The sequence below is a fragment of the Denticeps clupeoides genome, chromosome 5 (assembly GCF_900700375.1).
Source record: "Denticeps clupeoides chromosome 5, fDenClu1.1, whole genome shotgun sequence".
Lineage (NCBI taxonomy): Eukaryota > Metazoa > Chordata > Actinopteri > Clupeiformes > Denticipitidae > Denticeps > Denticeps clupeoides.
In genome coordinates, this window is record NC_041711.1 from 4,960,276 (window position 1) to 4,975,183 (window position 14,908).

Here is a 14,908-nt window from a genome sequence, read left to right on the forward strand (position 1 = left end):
CAGTGACCATCTCATCACTTCTAATTCTCACTGCCATCATCATAACTGCCAAACTCTGGTAAGATCTAGAAACCTTGTGCTGTAAAAAATGTTTTATGGCCTCTGACTAGTGTCCTCTGTGTGTGCATTAAAGCAGCTGTCATTCCAGACTGGATGGACACAATCTCAATACGCCGTCCTAGAGGCAATTTCTGAAAGCTTTAAAGGCCATCCCAAGCAATCTCTGAGGAGAGAATGCTGCAAGATAGGTTTACTTAAAGCAATATTTTCTCAAATAGGTCAGATATATTTTGCCTGCTACTGAAAAATCTGATGAGTGTTTCTCCTGAAAGTAGAGTTAATAATAATGAGCATCGACACATTCAGCACATACAGAAGCACATCTTTGTTACTGATTGCTTTCATTAAGTCTGAACTAATGAATGCATTGCGCTTCTGGAGTCAGATTGCGTTTTTAGTTGTTGACATACATGGCATCCGCTGGACAAGTATAATTGTTGGGAGAAATACATTCACTGCAAACAAGGCCTCTGTTGCACTATGGCTATTTGTCTCTTCTTTGTCCTGCTTTTTTTCCCCCTCTCCCTCTCCGTGTTAATGACTATGTTTTAAATGATCTGGCTGGGTGCATTAACCCCCTCCGAGTGTTGCCGAAATGTGTGCCGATGCTCTATGGCCCTGTCATAGTCTCTCTTTCTCTTTTCCAGTTATGACCGCAGCTGTTCCCAACACCCACCACCACTCTCCCGCGGTATTGCCACCCCACCTTCTCTAGCTATTCCTCGTTCCCTTCCACAGGAGGATAGCAGGCAAACCCTCCGCAGCACTCCTTCCTTCAGTGACAGAGAACGGTAATAAGTGGCCAAGACACAACTTAGTATTCATATGGATGTTCATGTTTCACATACCCGTGTTTGTATAGGACTGATGTGCCTTTGAATACGTTCACTGCATGTGCAGTGTGTGTGTGTGTGTGTGTGTGTGTGTGTGTGTACATTCATTCAAACCATGAATATGTGTTTTATAGTATGAGTATGATTGTAAGACCTTAACTGCATGTTTGTGGGGGAAGGTGTTTTAACAAGTATCAAGAGTGTTAGTGGTCATTAATGAGCATCCAATTCTTAAACCTTTAAATCTGAGATTCTTTAAGCAGTAAGATTACTACCGTTAAACAACACGGTATTGAGCAGTGAACGAAATGTCCATGAAATTAGACTTTTTTTTTTCTTCTGAGAAGGGATTTTAAAGTTAATCTAGCACGGCTTAATAGAGTGCAGTTCCCGCCTCTAAGCCCCACACCATTTTATTCTGTTCCACAGGATTCCTGTGGTGAACCTTTGAAGACGACAGATGCGGATTTGATGAGAATTTGTTCTGGGTATGGAAAATGTATTATAGGTCAGAGTGTTTACATTTTATTTTTGACTGTGAGATGTAAACTAGGTATTGAGCCATCATTAAACTTCTTCCAGCACTGAGATGTAGACAAAGCTACAGCTTTCTCCCTCAACTCTTCCTCACTGATGCTGACTGCATTACATTCATTGGTAGCACTTTGCTTTTGATGTTCCCATTTTTAGCCATTCACAAAGCCTTTACAAATATGATGTAATTTAAATGGACTGTACCCAAAATGTGATTTACTGGAAAATACACAAAATAAATGTATGTGAATATGATCAGCCTTTTTAGCCATTTAAATGGTATTCAGTCAATAGCACTTATCATTTAATTATAACCAACATGAACTGCAATTTGTGATTAAGATGGTTCATTGTTTTCACTGAGATGCACAAGTTATGTTTTGTAAGATGCTTGATATATTTTACACTTGTATTACATTGAAAAAAATAACATGGTAAAGGCTTTTCGAATGTATACACTACCATTCAAATGTTTGTGTGCCTTTTTTTTTTTTACAATTTAATTTTCTTTATTACATAACCTTGCATGATACTTCATAGTCCTGTGTCTTCAGTTTTGTTTTATAATGTAAAAAAAAAAAGTAAGATTGTCACACGAATAGGGACATCCAAACGTTCGATGGGTAGTGTACAATACATTTAAGCTACATGTGGGAAGTCAACTGTATTCTTATAGCTCCGTATAGCCTTCTAGACTGTTCTGTTTCTGTCATTTCAAAGTGTGATGTACTGTTCTTAAATATAATGTCATTGTTTTACTGGCTAAAATCCAGTGTTGCCATATGTAAGCAAGATTCTTCACTGGCAGTGTATACACATAAAAGTTACTTAGCTAAGTCAGGAAAATGCGCCAAAAACGAAGGATTGAAGTTAGGACTGCCCTTAGACCATCGGGTTGTCACCTAAAGCCATGTGAACAGAATCAGCTTGATGGATCCAAAACAGAATCTCAGAAAGTGCTGTTCAAGTATTTCAGGTTAAACATGTTAATTTCCAGGTTCTTGGGTTGTACAAGTTTGCATCAAATCAAAATGCACAAATATGAAATGCCGTTATGAATTTAAATATATGTAATATTACATAACAGCAGTTGTTAAACCCACCTAAACTTTTGAAATAGAACCTGTCTTTACTTCACATGCATTGGCACATGTTGTGTATGTCCTTTGGGCAGCACTGAAATAAATCTGTGGCACCTGATGCACCAGACTTAATCTAGTAAAGCTTTTAATTGTTAAATATAACCCTGACTGATCATGGTCAAACAACGTGTTGGTTTCGTGCCAAATAAAGATTTCAGTAAATTAGGGCCTAAATGATGTTTTATAACTGCGCAGATAATAAACCAGTCCTCACCTGCAACCACGCCTGACATTACAAAAAAAAACGTTCTGAATAATTTAAATAATTTCACAGTCACACAATGCACAAACCCTTCTGAGGAAACCTCATCTGGTCAGATTAGAAGACACAGGAACTGAAACTGATAGCGCAGTTGCTTTGTTACCAACTCTATATCAAAAGACAATTTTGCACTCTCACACATACACAGGTGTACAGCTGCAAAAGTTCACAGTTCCCATCTGTTCAGACTGGAGCGACTGTAAAACTGCAAGCATCTTTCACACCGACTGAAATTAACACACCTATTTATAGTGAAGGATATATACTGAGAAAGATACAGAGGGAGCTGAGCAGATGTGAACGGGAATGTGGATGTAGAAACAGAAATGGATTTCTTTCCATTTTTCTCTCCATCTGTACTCCTATCCCCATATCAAAGAGGGTGGCAGGGGAGTTAATTGCTACCATTAGTGTCTCACGGGAGGGTAAAAAAAAACTCTGAGAGGAAGAGTGAGTGTGTTATAGAAAATAGACTACAGGCAAAGTGTTCCAATTTGTGCATTGTTAAGGGAGTATGCCTCTGCGAATCACTAAAACTGGTGTGTGTGTGTGTGTGTGTGTGTGTGTTGGTAGACTGTGAAGTGCAACCTCACAGATCCAGATGACAGTTGGTATCAAAGCTGCACTTCTACCGGGGGTGGTTACTAATTAATGCCTTGACCTCCAAAAAGATGACCCCCTTCTGTGTGTTAACATTTTCTACAGCAGCCAATAAAAAAAGAGCACAGGGTTAAATTGAATGGTACAAGGAATCATTTATTGTTATTAAATCTTGTAACATTTTACATCTTTGTTTATGTTTCTCTCAACTGAAAATATACTCAAAGGGGGAAAAAATTAAAACAAAACTCACAACACACATACATGTTTTCTGCCAGTCACTGGAGACTTAAAACAAAAACCCACCACAGATTTTAATTTTTGATCTGGTTAATGTGTAGCAGTCAGGAGCAAGATAAGTCTGAATACAAAAAAAAAAAATAATCGGACTACAAGTTAGCTGTTATACAAGTCAGAATGTACTCTTAAAATCTCTTCAAATCCTTGGTTAGCTGAGATCAGCTAATTTGATTTTGACCAGATCTTTCCACTTCCACGAAGCCTATGGAAAAGAGGGAAAAATAGAAATTATATATATAGATTTTAATATTCAACATTTATCATGTTTTTCATATTTTCCCTGCAGGAAAACAGGTTAGTTGCAGTACCTGTAATTTCCCAATTCCAACATTTTAACATTCCACTTTTGCATTTTGAAAGTAAAGTGATTGTCATTGTGATACATTGTGATGCACACAGCACACACATCGAAATGTCCCCCCTCCCAATGTTTTAACCTTTTAACATCACCCTTGGTGAGCAGTGGGCAGCCATGACAGGCGCCTGGGGAGCAGTGTGTGGGGACGTTGCTTTGCTCAGCGGCACGTTGGCAGATCAGGATTCGAACTGGAAACCTTCTGATTACGAGTCCGTTTCCTTACTAGGTCACCGCTGCCCCGTTGTGATACAATATATAAGCTTGCGTGAGTCATTTATATTTTGTTCATTAAACCCCCAACTACATTACGTTAAACCTCTGAAATACTACGTAAAGTGAATTACCATGGTCAGTGGGGAATTACCTCAATAAGAATAGAAAGGAAGTATACTTAATTTAGTAGTCGATTCACAAGGACCTCAGCAAATTCATTAGATAAAGAGTGAACAGAAGGGCTGAATAACAGTAACTGTTGGAAATCGTAACCTATAGCACAGAGGTGGGATAGTTTCCAGGGAATTTCTCCAATGAAATAGGAAAGTGGCTAGCATTTATGGCAGTGGGTTCCTGATGCAACCCTCCCCATTTACCTGGGCTTAGGACCTGCACCAAGAAATGCACACTAAATCATGGCATACTGACAAAACCAAATGTTTAAAAATCAATAAGTATGCAAATGTATACCTAGACTATATTGCAAAACACATTCAGCCAAGTAGGCTTGGCTTACAGGCCCTCCTCTAATTCATCCCAAATATGATATATCAGAGTTCATCATTAGAACTAAGTGGCTAAAGCCCAATCACTGAAAAACTATCCCACACCATAATTGAACCCTCCATCCAACTTTACACTTCAAACAATGGAGCCAGGCAAGTACTGTTATCCTGGCATCGACCAAACCCAGACTTGTCCATCAGATTGCCAGACAGAGAATGTGGTGATTTAGGACTTGGATGCAGCTACCACGAAAGAAAATATAACAGGTTATCTACAGACCAGTCTCAAACTAATCTGAAGGCCACGTGAAGTCTGGAGCTACTAGTCAAGCTCATCAGCATGCAATGATTTTACATGGCTGAGTTGCTGTCATTCTCAATTGCTTCCACTGAATATATAATACCACTAACAGTTGACCATGGAATATTTAACAGCGAGGAAACATCACAGATGTTCTTACTGCACAGGTGGCATTTATGCTTTAAGTCACTGAGTGTGAGCCATTCGTGCATAAATGTCTGCGTGCCAAGGCGCTTGAGTTTATACACTTGCAGCCATGGAAGTGATTGGAACATCTTGATTCAATGATTTGAAGGTGGTGTCCAAATACTTGGACTTTCTATTTATCGCAACCACATGCTTAGGCTTGTGCTCCTATATATTCTTCTCACAACAAACACAAGCCCTTTGGTTGAATTTTTTAATTGTGCAATAAATAAGTGTGAACTAATGTAGTACAATGTCCAATCATTTCTCACATTTGTATTATTCTAATAGGTGGGTGGGACACTGACTTCACTATAGACCGATTTAGACAGACAGCGATACTGAGCTCAAGGTTTCTATGGGCGTGGGATGTTAACATGTTCACATATGCTGCCTCCTGATGCTGTCAGACGTTGTAAATTACCAAATAAAAGCACTCGTGCTCTTAAACTACTGGTTAGAAGAACTCATTACGACAGAACACAAAGCAACTGGTGAAATAATTGCTCTGCTTTGACACAGGGACTGGCAAATGTACAAAGGCAAGGAAAAAAAGTGAGAGAACATATTAAAAGATATTTAAAGTAATATAATGATTACAACATTGCAGTATCATGCACCAATGAGAATATATCAACTTACCCTTTCACTTTGGAACTTTTCTTGCCTGGCTGCCGTGATTCCTGAGAAGAGGCAGGATCTCGTGGCTCAGCTGGTTGATCTACATCCTGATTGGATGCTGCTCCAGTAGGGGCGGGACCTGATGAAGGTGAAGCCGAGCTAGCTTTTAAGGTTTTCTGTAAGTTGGATACCTGCAGTAGGACAAAATCAGGGGAAAGGCAATTTGATTGTAATTATTATAGCGTATTGCTAGTATGTAGATGATTTGAATAGATCACATACTGACCTCTGTCTCCACCTGCACTTTGACCTTCAGCTGGCTTTCCCTATACTGATTAGCTCTAGATACTTGTTCCTCAATCCCACATAGAACTGCTTCACAGCCTGAACACCTTCCCAAAAGAAACCAAGAGTTAAGTGTGATAGAGAGAAACAATAAAGAGATAAAAAAAGCAATGAGGGCAAGACTTCAGAATAAATGGGACTGTTCTCCTCAGAGAATTCCGTCCCTTCAGCACATTAGAAAAACCTGGGAATCGTGAAATCTCTCACCACTCTTGCAGTGTATTGGCAATGTTGGGCAACTCGTTGGGACCCAAGTCTCTCCCAACACTACAGTCCACTTCCACCTGCTGGTTACGTTGATCAAGTTTACCCTGAATGATGTCACAGTACACCGCCTCTATTAACAGGTCCTCCAACTCCCGAACATTCTTCAATTCCAACTGTTGCAACAGCAGTGAGTATGGCAAACACTTAAAGAAAAAAAAAATTCATTATTCAGAAAGACCTGAGGCTTAAACATCATAAACTTATTTTACTCAATTCAATTACCTTGAGATTTGAGGCCAAGCTGATAATTGACAGGTGACGAAGCTTGTTTCTCTGAGCAGGGGTCAGCTCAGGAAGTGATGCTGCCCTCTCTAACAAGATGATTGCAGTAGGGGAAGAATTAAGAGACACTCACTTGAAAGTCACTGAGCTTTTCAAAATGACCTATTTTGTTTCCCAAAGGCTTGTAAATGGAGACTGCATGGCTAGGTATGAAATGGCATAGCAATGGGCATGATTAGGTATGGGTATAATTATGGTTTTGGACAGTTAAAACATTTACTATGTAAGCCCACTCCTTAAGAAAATACATCTCACTTTTTATGACACTATAATGTGAAATGTAATTTCTCTAACTGATGAGAATGGACAGTGTTGCTAATATCAGTCCTTGGGGCACCAATCCCAAATACGGTATAACTCAAAGGAAATAGAACATAGGAAATGGAAAGAGTATGTCCCCTCTGCAAGAAGGGGGAGACAGGGAGAGAGAAAGAAACTAATAGCACTAAGAGAGAAAGGCCTTCAGGGGCTTCTTAATGTTTATTCAACTTGTGTGTTGCCATGGTTACCTTTGTAGTCGCAGTAGGTTCCATAGGCAAAGAGATTCAGCAGTTGATACACAGGAGCATGGGGACCCGTCTCCATCTTAAGAGAACACAAAACTTAGATTAACACAATGCATAAATATAAAACACAGATATGCGCATATATACAGTGGTGTGGCAAAGTATGCATCCATTTAGATTATTTTTTTTCTCACATAAATAAATAAAATAAAATTATGATTATGTGCACTTTCTAAATTGGCTTGTGTACAGTGCTGCCCAGTCCAGATTTCTTATTTTACAGGCTTGTCATCCTTAAGTGTTATTAAAACTTAACAAAAATCGCAGATAACATTGAGCTCCATATATATACATTTATTCCCCTTTTTGAGCACTTAGAGTGGACAAATACAGTCCTGCTTAGGCACACACTCATACACACACACAGAGACAAAAAGATTCCAGCAAGGTGAATGAGTTTACCTCTCTAACATTCGGAAGCTCCAAAATGTCTGAAAATACATAAAGCCCTGGAGTCTCCAACAGAGAGCCGATAGCCTGGGCCAGAGCTGGACCTGAGAGAGACAGGAGCTGCTCAACCTCCATCTGAAAAAAATGGGTGGAAAACGGGAAGAAAAAACTTCCGAGAAGGCAGGAAAAACGCGTTATTTAAAGCACAGGCGATGGCCGACTTACAGAAGGCAAGTGGAGAAAACGAGAGCAAAGTGGTAATTTCACACTTCTCGTGTCCTTTACAGACGCTTCAAATAAAAGACCACGACTGGTTGACTTCAGCTTCACCGGTGAAGTTACGTAAACGTAACGTAAAATATCAGGCAGCAAAACTCCTCTAGTAGTCCACACATTCAAATGTAAGATAGCGAGGCGAGTTTACCGACAGAAATGTAATTAAGCAAATGCGCAATTAACCACAACAAGAACGAGTCACGCAGTCCGCACGACCGCCTGAGCGACTCGGCTAATGTTGTACCAGGAGGCGCCGAGGCCTTCACTTCCAAAGGAGAGAGCTGCGACTCGCACCGCCGGCGCTCCACACAACTCCAGCCTCGTCCGTTACCCAAAAGCGCCCACCCGAGGCCCCCAGCGCGGTCTTTACCTTGACGTGGGTTCGCCGCGTGTCTCGGCCCGGTTGCACACCGCTGTCAACACAAACAACGAACCGAGGCGAAGCTCTCGGCCATTGGGCGACGGAGGAGAGAGAAGAACGGAGCGCGGCAGAAACGCGTCGCTTTTCGTACATCGCCCCCTACTGGCGGCCGACAGAGATCCCGTTCCTTCGTTCAAACTGCTCGGTGATTCAGTGAAGGTTTAGCGCAATTAATTAAATACATTATGAAAACATTGTTAAAAAAATTATATATATATAACATTTAAACAATGTTTTCATAATGTATTATTGCCAATAGTGCCACTAGTCTATCTGCATGCCCTAGTCAAAATGTATTTTATAGTGAAAAAAAGTTGGCTCAAAAAATTTAAATATATTATTTTACATCCTACCTGTCAAAAATTTAGGAACGCCCAATTTTTCTATTGAAATTCAAGCAGGTCTGTGGATCATTGTACTTTGTACATTGTAACAAATAACTAACTGAAGTTAAAAAAAGGAATCAGAGTGCATTTAAAAATCAAAAAGCAGTTCCTTTCCAATCGTTCAAAGAAAAGAGAACATCCCAGAATTTAATTGTGCCCAGTTGTTTTGAAATACAGTGGGTATGGAAAATATTCAGATCCCCTTAAGTTTTTTCACTTATTTCAGTAAATTGCAGCGAGATGCTAAAAAAGAACATTTATCAGAATCAGCATCAAAAACAGAGAACTTTATCAATCCTGAAGGAAATTGCTTATGCTACAACTGCACAGAGGGAAAGACATACAATGTACATACAATCTATGTACAAGACATACAACAAGTGCAGAGAGGCAGACATACATACAATAAAGTAAAAATAAGCACTAAGTATGCAGTAATGGCTCAAGCAGCATTGCACATTATGTATGAGTTTCACAGGGTCCTGACCATAGTGCGCTTTTTACAACATATTTGTGATTGCCGTCGTGTTATGATCATCAGAAACTCCTCTTCAAGAGTCTACAATAGTCTACAAATTCTCAACTTTGGAGATCACCATCTAACAAAGCCTGATGAAGATACGTTGGAGAGACTGCGCCGCTGCGGCATCCTCTAGGCTCCAAGCAAGCGGGCCGCGGCCACACCAAGACCCCGCTGCTACCCGGAAGTTCGCCGAAACTTCGAGGAGGCCCTTGAGGGGAGGCGCAAGCGTGGCAAGCGAGCCGGGATCCATGCTCCTCTCCAATGTGCGCTCTTTCAACAATAAACTTTGACTACCTCAGACTTTGCTGCGCTCTTATCTTCACTGAACCGCCACTATCCAGCTGGACATGGAGCTGCTTCTGCGGCGACAGAGATTCCTGCTTGTCGGGTAAGACTGTGACGGAAATTTGAAAGCAAAGTGTTTAATGTAAAAGAAAAGTGTGTGAGATCGTGTTCTGAGCTGGTACCAACAGGCACAAAGATAAACATCAGTGATTCACTGGCTATATACACACGTCACTGTGTTCAGACCTTTGGGCATTTCAGATAGCGAGTCTGAAATTCATTTAACTGTTTCTCATTGTGACTCCTCAGATGCTCGGTGATGGAAATAACTTTCACGACAATTTGGTGTCAGAAGTGGGAAGCGGTCATGCCTGCCAAGACCTGATCAGAGGGACTGATCACCTGGATTTAAAAAAGATCCATCTCCAATCCTCGCTTAGGGTTCAGAGTGACGGAGACTGTGGTCAGTGTTCTTGGCTGGCTGCACCGGAACTCCTTCTTCATCTGAGGACACGGTGAGCTAAAATATTTATTTTCTTAACATTTTAATTAAATCATATTCGCTTGATTCTGTGGTTAACTGAATTCAGTCAGGTGAAAGGAGTGTAATTTTCACATTTGTTTAATAGAGTACTCTAACCTGAGGCAGAAACAGGTTAAAAAAAAAAAGCCTGTGAGCCAAGACCGTTTAAATGAACTGTGAGCCCTTTCTTACATTGACCAGTGTTAAGGTTGTGAGTCTTTTTATAAGACAAGACCAGCGAAAACTGTGAGTCCCAGGCAAGACCAAGTTAAGCTCGGTAAAAAAAAAAAAAAAAAGTTTTAAATATCCTGTGAGCCTGATCGACAAGACCAGTGAAATGGGAAAAGTGAAGCTCCTATTAGTCTTGAAACTTATATAATGATAAAAATGATAAAAAAAGAAAGAAAACCATGGTGATGCCTGTCTGTGTATGAGCGCAGACCCCCCCCCCCTCTCTCTTTGGGGTGTGTGTGTGTGTGTGTGTGTGTGTGAGCCCTTCCTCTCTCTCCCTCTCTCTCTCATCTTGTTTTGTGTTGTGTTGGGACTAAACTCTTAGCAATAGATTTTACTGTCTGGACAAAATATTTTTCATTTTCATTTTGTGGATTTTGTTTGTTTTAACTTTCTGAGCGTTTTAAAATTAAGTTTGTGAAAAGCTGGGGAAAATATATAAGGATATATAAGTATATATTACACATAAACTGTGCATTTTTTAAAAGGAATTTTGTACTATTGTATGTCGCTTTGCTTATAGGTTTTTTCTGGTTTTGATTTGATTTTATTTGAAAATGGAGACTTTGAACGTGATGATGTGTGTAATATTTGGTTGACTGGTATGAACATTGTGGTTTTCCTGCGGGTGGGTGTCTTAGTCAAGCTCAGCTAAACAGCTGAAGGAAGGTTTACAAGGTAGAAAGTTGGAAATATTGAGAATTAAGAAGGTGAAGAGTAAAGTGGCACAAGGACTGGACAAAATGGAGAAGTGTTTTAAAATATGGAAAGCGGAAGGTAAAAGAAGGAACGGACACGCTCGGTGATGGAAATAACTTCCACGACAAGATGTGTGTCTACACATCTTGTGTACAGGGTGGTAGTAGCCTAGTGGGTAACACACTCGCCTATGAACCAGAAGACCCGGGTTCGAATCCCACTTACTACCATTGTGTCCCTGAGCGAGACACTTAACCCTAAATTGCTCCAGGGAGACTGTACCTGTAATACTGATTGTAAGTCGCTCTGGATAAATGCTGTAAATGTAAATGTACACCAACAACAGGCGATCGTATCTGTGCACTGTCTGGAGCTTGTAGAGGTTTTAGCAGTCAAATGTAGACCGTTCTACATCCCGAGAGAGTTCACTGCTGTGATCATCATTGCAGTATACATCCCGCCTAGCGCTAATGGTGCACTCGGTGAACTCTACAACATCATCAGCAACCTGCAGATAGTCTTCATTGTCGCGGTAGATTTCAACAGCCTTAAAAGAGTACTGCCAAAATCAGGGACTCTGCCTTCCAGTCCAAAGACAAAGAGGATTATTCAAATTCAAATTTTATTTGTCACATACATTGTCATGCATGATATGATATGCAGTGAAATGCTTTTTGCGACGGCTACAGACCACAGTATAGCAAATGTTGCAAGTATACAATGAAGACCAATATGCAAATATTGCAAACATAACCAAATATTACACTTTTACGTCTTTAACATAAAATATGTGTAACTGGTAGGGTGAAGGCTTGCAAATGAGTGAAAGACAATGTATAAGATTAAAAAAGCAAAAAAAGTAAAAAGAGCAAAGATTTTGTGCAAAGTGATTTCTCTCTGTTTTGGACTTCAGGAAGGAAAAGCACTTCTCTGATCGCAGCAGAGAGAAGAGTCCATTGTTGGGGTGGCTGAGGTCCTTCACTATCTTCCTGGCCCTGGTCCAGCACCGTTTGCTGTAGATGGATTGAAGGTCAGGGAGCTTGGTACGGCTGATGCGTTCGGCTGATCGAACCACCGTCTGTAGGGCTGCTGTTCCCGAACCAGGTTGAGGATGCTCTCTATGGTGCAGGAGTAGAAGTTTCTGAGCACCTTGGAGGGCAGTCTGAAGTCTCTCAGGCGTCTGAGGTGGTAGAGACGCTGCCGGACCTTTTTCACCACGGTGTTGATGTGACAGGACCATGACAGGTCCTGTGTGATGTAGACACCGAGGTAACGGAAGCTGTCCACTCTCTCCACTGGGCTCCTGTTGATGACAGTGGTCTGGTAGGTCCTCTCCTGCTTGGTACTGAAGTCGTCTATTAACTCTTTTGTCTTGCTGACGTTCAGTTCACCAGATTTCCAACCTCCTCCAGGTAGGCCGTCTCGTCGTTGTCAGAGATCAGGCCCACCACGACAGTGTTGTCAGCAAACTTGATGATGGTGGTAGAGTTTGTAGTGGCTGTACAGTCGTATGTGTACAGGGAGTACAGCAGGGAGCTCAAAACACAGCCCTGGGGGACTCCATTATTTGCTGAACTATAGTCAATGAAAAGCATTTTAACATAATTTCCCTTCCGAGTGTCCAGGTGGGTGAGTGCTGTGTGGAGGAGATATGAGATGGCGTCGTCTGTGGATCGGTTGGGGCGGTGAGGTGAGGGCTACAGGCTGGATGGGTTTTCTTCGGGACCGGAACAATGATGGACTCCTTGAAGCATGTAGGGATCACCAACTGAGATAGAGATAGGTTGAATATCTCTGTGAAGGTGCTAGCTGGTCTGCGGAGGCTCTGAGGATTCTGCCCAAGATGCCGTCTGGTCCTGCTCCTTTCCTGGTGTTCACTCTCCTGAAGGCTCTTCTCATGTCATGCTCGTGATGACGAAAGCGTTCTCGGTGTTGGCAGTGTCCTCCTGTCTGCAGCTGTTGGAGCCGCTAGCCGTAGCATCGCTAGGGTCTTTAGCTGCAGCCTCGATGCAAGCATAGAACGTATTTAGCTCGTCTGCCAGAGACACGTCCGAATTCATCCTATCGGATGTTGGTGATTTATAGTCCGTTATTGTCCTTAGTCCCTGCCACAGGCTCCTGGAGTCACTCTGTTCGAGTTGTGACTTGTTTTTTCCCGTAGTGCTGCTTTGCCTCCTTCAACGCTTTCCTGACGCTGTACGACGCAGCCTTATATGGTCCCATGTCCCCGGAAGCAAGTCCCGCGTTATAGGTAGCGGTGCGAGATTTCAGAGCGTTGTGGATGGTTTCCCTCTGAACTGGAGCTTCCTGTTTAAACCTTTGTTTGTATTTAGGCATGAGGAAGATTTTCCAAACGGTGGACGAGATTGTGCCCGTCCTTAATTGTTGTGTAACAGTGGTGCAGTGTCCTTTCGACCCTGGTGGGGCAATTGACGTGCTGATGAAAGTTTGCCGCTGTGCGTTTGAGGCTGGCATTATTAAAATCTCCTGCCACAATAAGCGCAGCGTCCCGGTGCTGTGTCTGGTGCTGTGTGAGTGCCTCCTGCAGCTCGCATAAGGCAGTGTCCGTGTCCGCTTTCGGTGGAATGTAAGATGATGATGACATATGTGAACTCCCGAGGAAGATAAAAAGGACGACATATGATGGACAATAGTTCCAGTTTCGGTGAGCAGGAGCGTGTGAGAGGGACAACGCTCTTGCACCAGCTGTTATTTACCATCAAGCACACGCCGCCTCCCCTTGACTTCCCCGAGTCGCGTGTCCTGTCCACAGTGTTGGGAAGGTTACTTTTACATGCCCCAAAATTTAGTTTGTAATGTATTCCGTTAAGTTACTCAATGTGAGTAACGTATTCTGAATACTTTGGATTACTTAATATATTGTCATGCTTCTTACAACTACATGAATGTAGCAATCACAGATAATAAAAAAAGTATTAGACAAACATAAAACATATGCCATTGAAGAGTACAAACATATGCCATTGAAAAGTATTTACTGTTATGGTCTCCAACATATTCCATCACTTAGTTAAAATAAAAAGTAGCCTTTCACAAGGAAAAAAACAGCATTTTCAATGACCCTCTTCCTAATGCGTTCCATGATGGTAGATTTGCCAGTGTAGGGTTGTTGAAAAAAAGTTTAAAACACAAAAACAAACTAAACTCGGTCGGAAAAAATTCTTCAGAAATTCTTTTTTAACTGTAATTTTCAAAGAATCAACAGGATCTGAACCTGGGACCTCTTGAACATCAATCAAAAGTTCTACCACTGAGCTATACCCCCACAATTTAGCAAAATATTTGAATATCTCGTTTGCAGATCACACACAAAAAGGTTTTGTAAAATAACCAATGTCAGTCAAAGCACTTTATTCCTTTTCCTTGTTATTCATAGGTTCTAGATTTTCCACTCAGCAAAAAAGGTCATTGTAAATGTAAAGTTGAAGCTCCTGTGATTTGGCTCCCGGGATCAAATGCTTTTAATAAATCTGCCTAGTTCTATCCATATGCTTTAAAGTGATCTACCATGAATGGCTTGGATTAATTTTACAGCATGACTGTTGTTTGTTGGTCTATTGGTATGTTTCTCGCTTTGGGTGTGACCGGTCCTGGATTCAAATTCTGTACAAGTCTAAATACATTCTTCTGATTGCACAATCATTTGACAATGTTTAGCTAAAAGGGTTATTCAGAAGTAAAAGTTTCTGTGCCGTGACGCTTTTAAGAGTATTCTTTTATATTAGATGCAAGAAATCTAAACAAATATTTCAGACAATAGACAGATGGCTTGTAAGA

The 14,908-nt window shown here is 41.2% G+C and overlaps 1 protein-coding gene across 1 annotated transcript; it reads right to left on the reverse strand.

The window, feature by feature from the left end:
* Positions 1-3,561: 3,561 nt before the first annotated feature.
* Positions 3,562-8,548, reverse strand: cops7a (COP9 constitutive photomorphogenic homolog subunit 7A). Its single transcript, XM_028979363.1, has 8 exons — positions 8,413-8,548; positions 7,779-7,901; positions 7,320-7,395; positions 6,751-6,839; positions 6,469-6,671; positions 6,203-6,308; positions 5,938-6,107; positions 3,562-3,933 (listed from the first exon to the last, which is right to left on the reverse strand). Exons 2-8 carry the CDS (start codon positions 7,899-7,901, stop codon positions 3,894-3,896), a joined length of 807 nt encoding a protein of 268 aa, XP_028835196.1. The 5' UTR covers positions 8,413-8,548; the 3' UTR covers positions 3,562-3,893.
* Between the last annotated feature and the right edge of the window lie 6,360 nt (positions 8,549-14,908).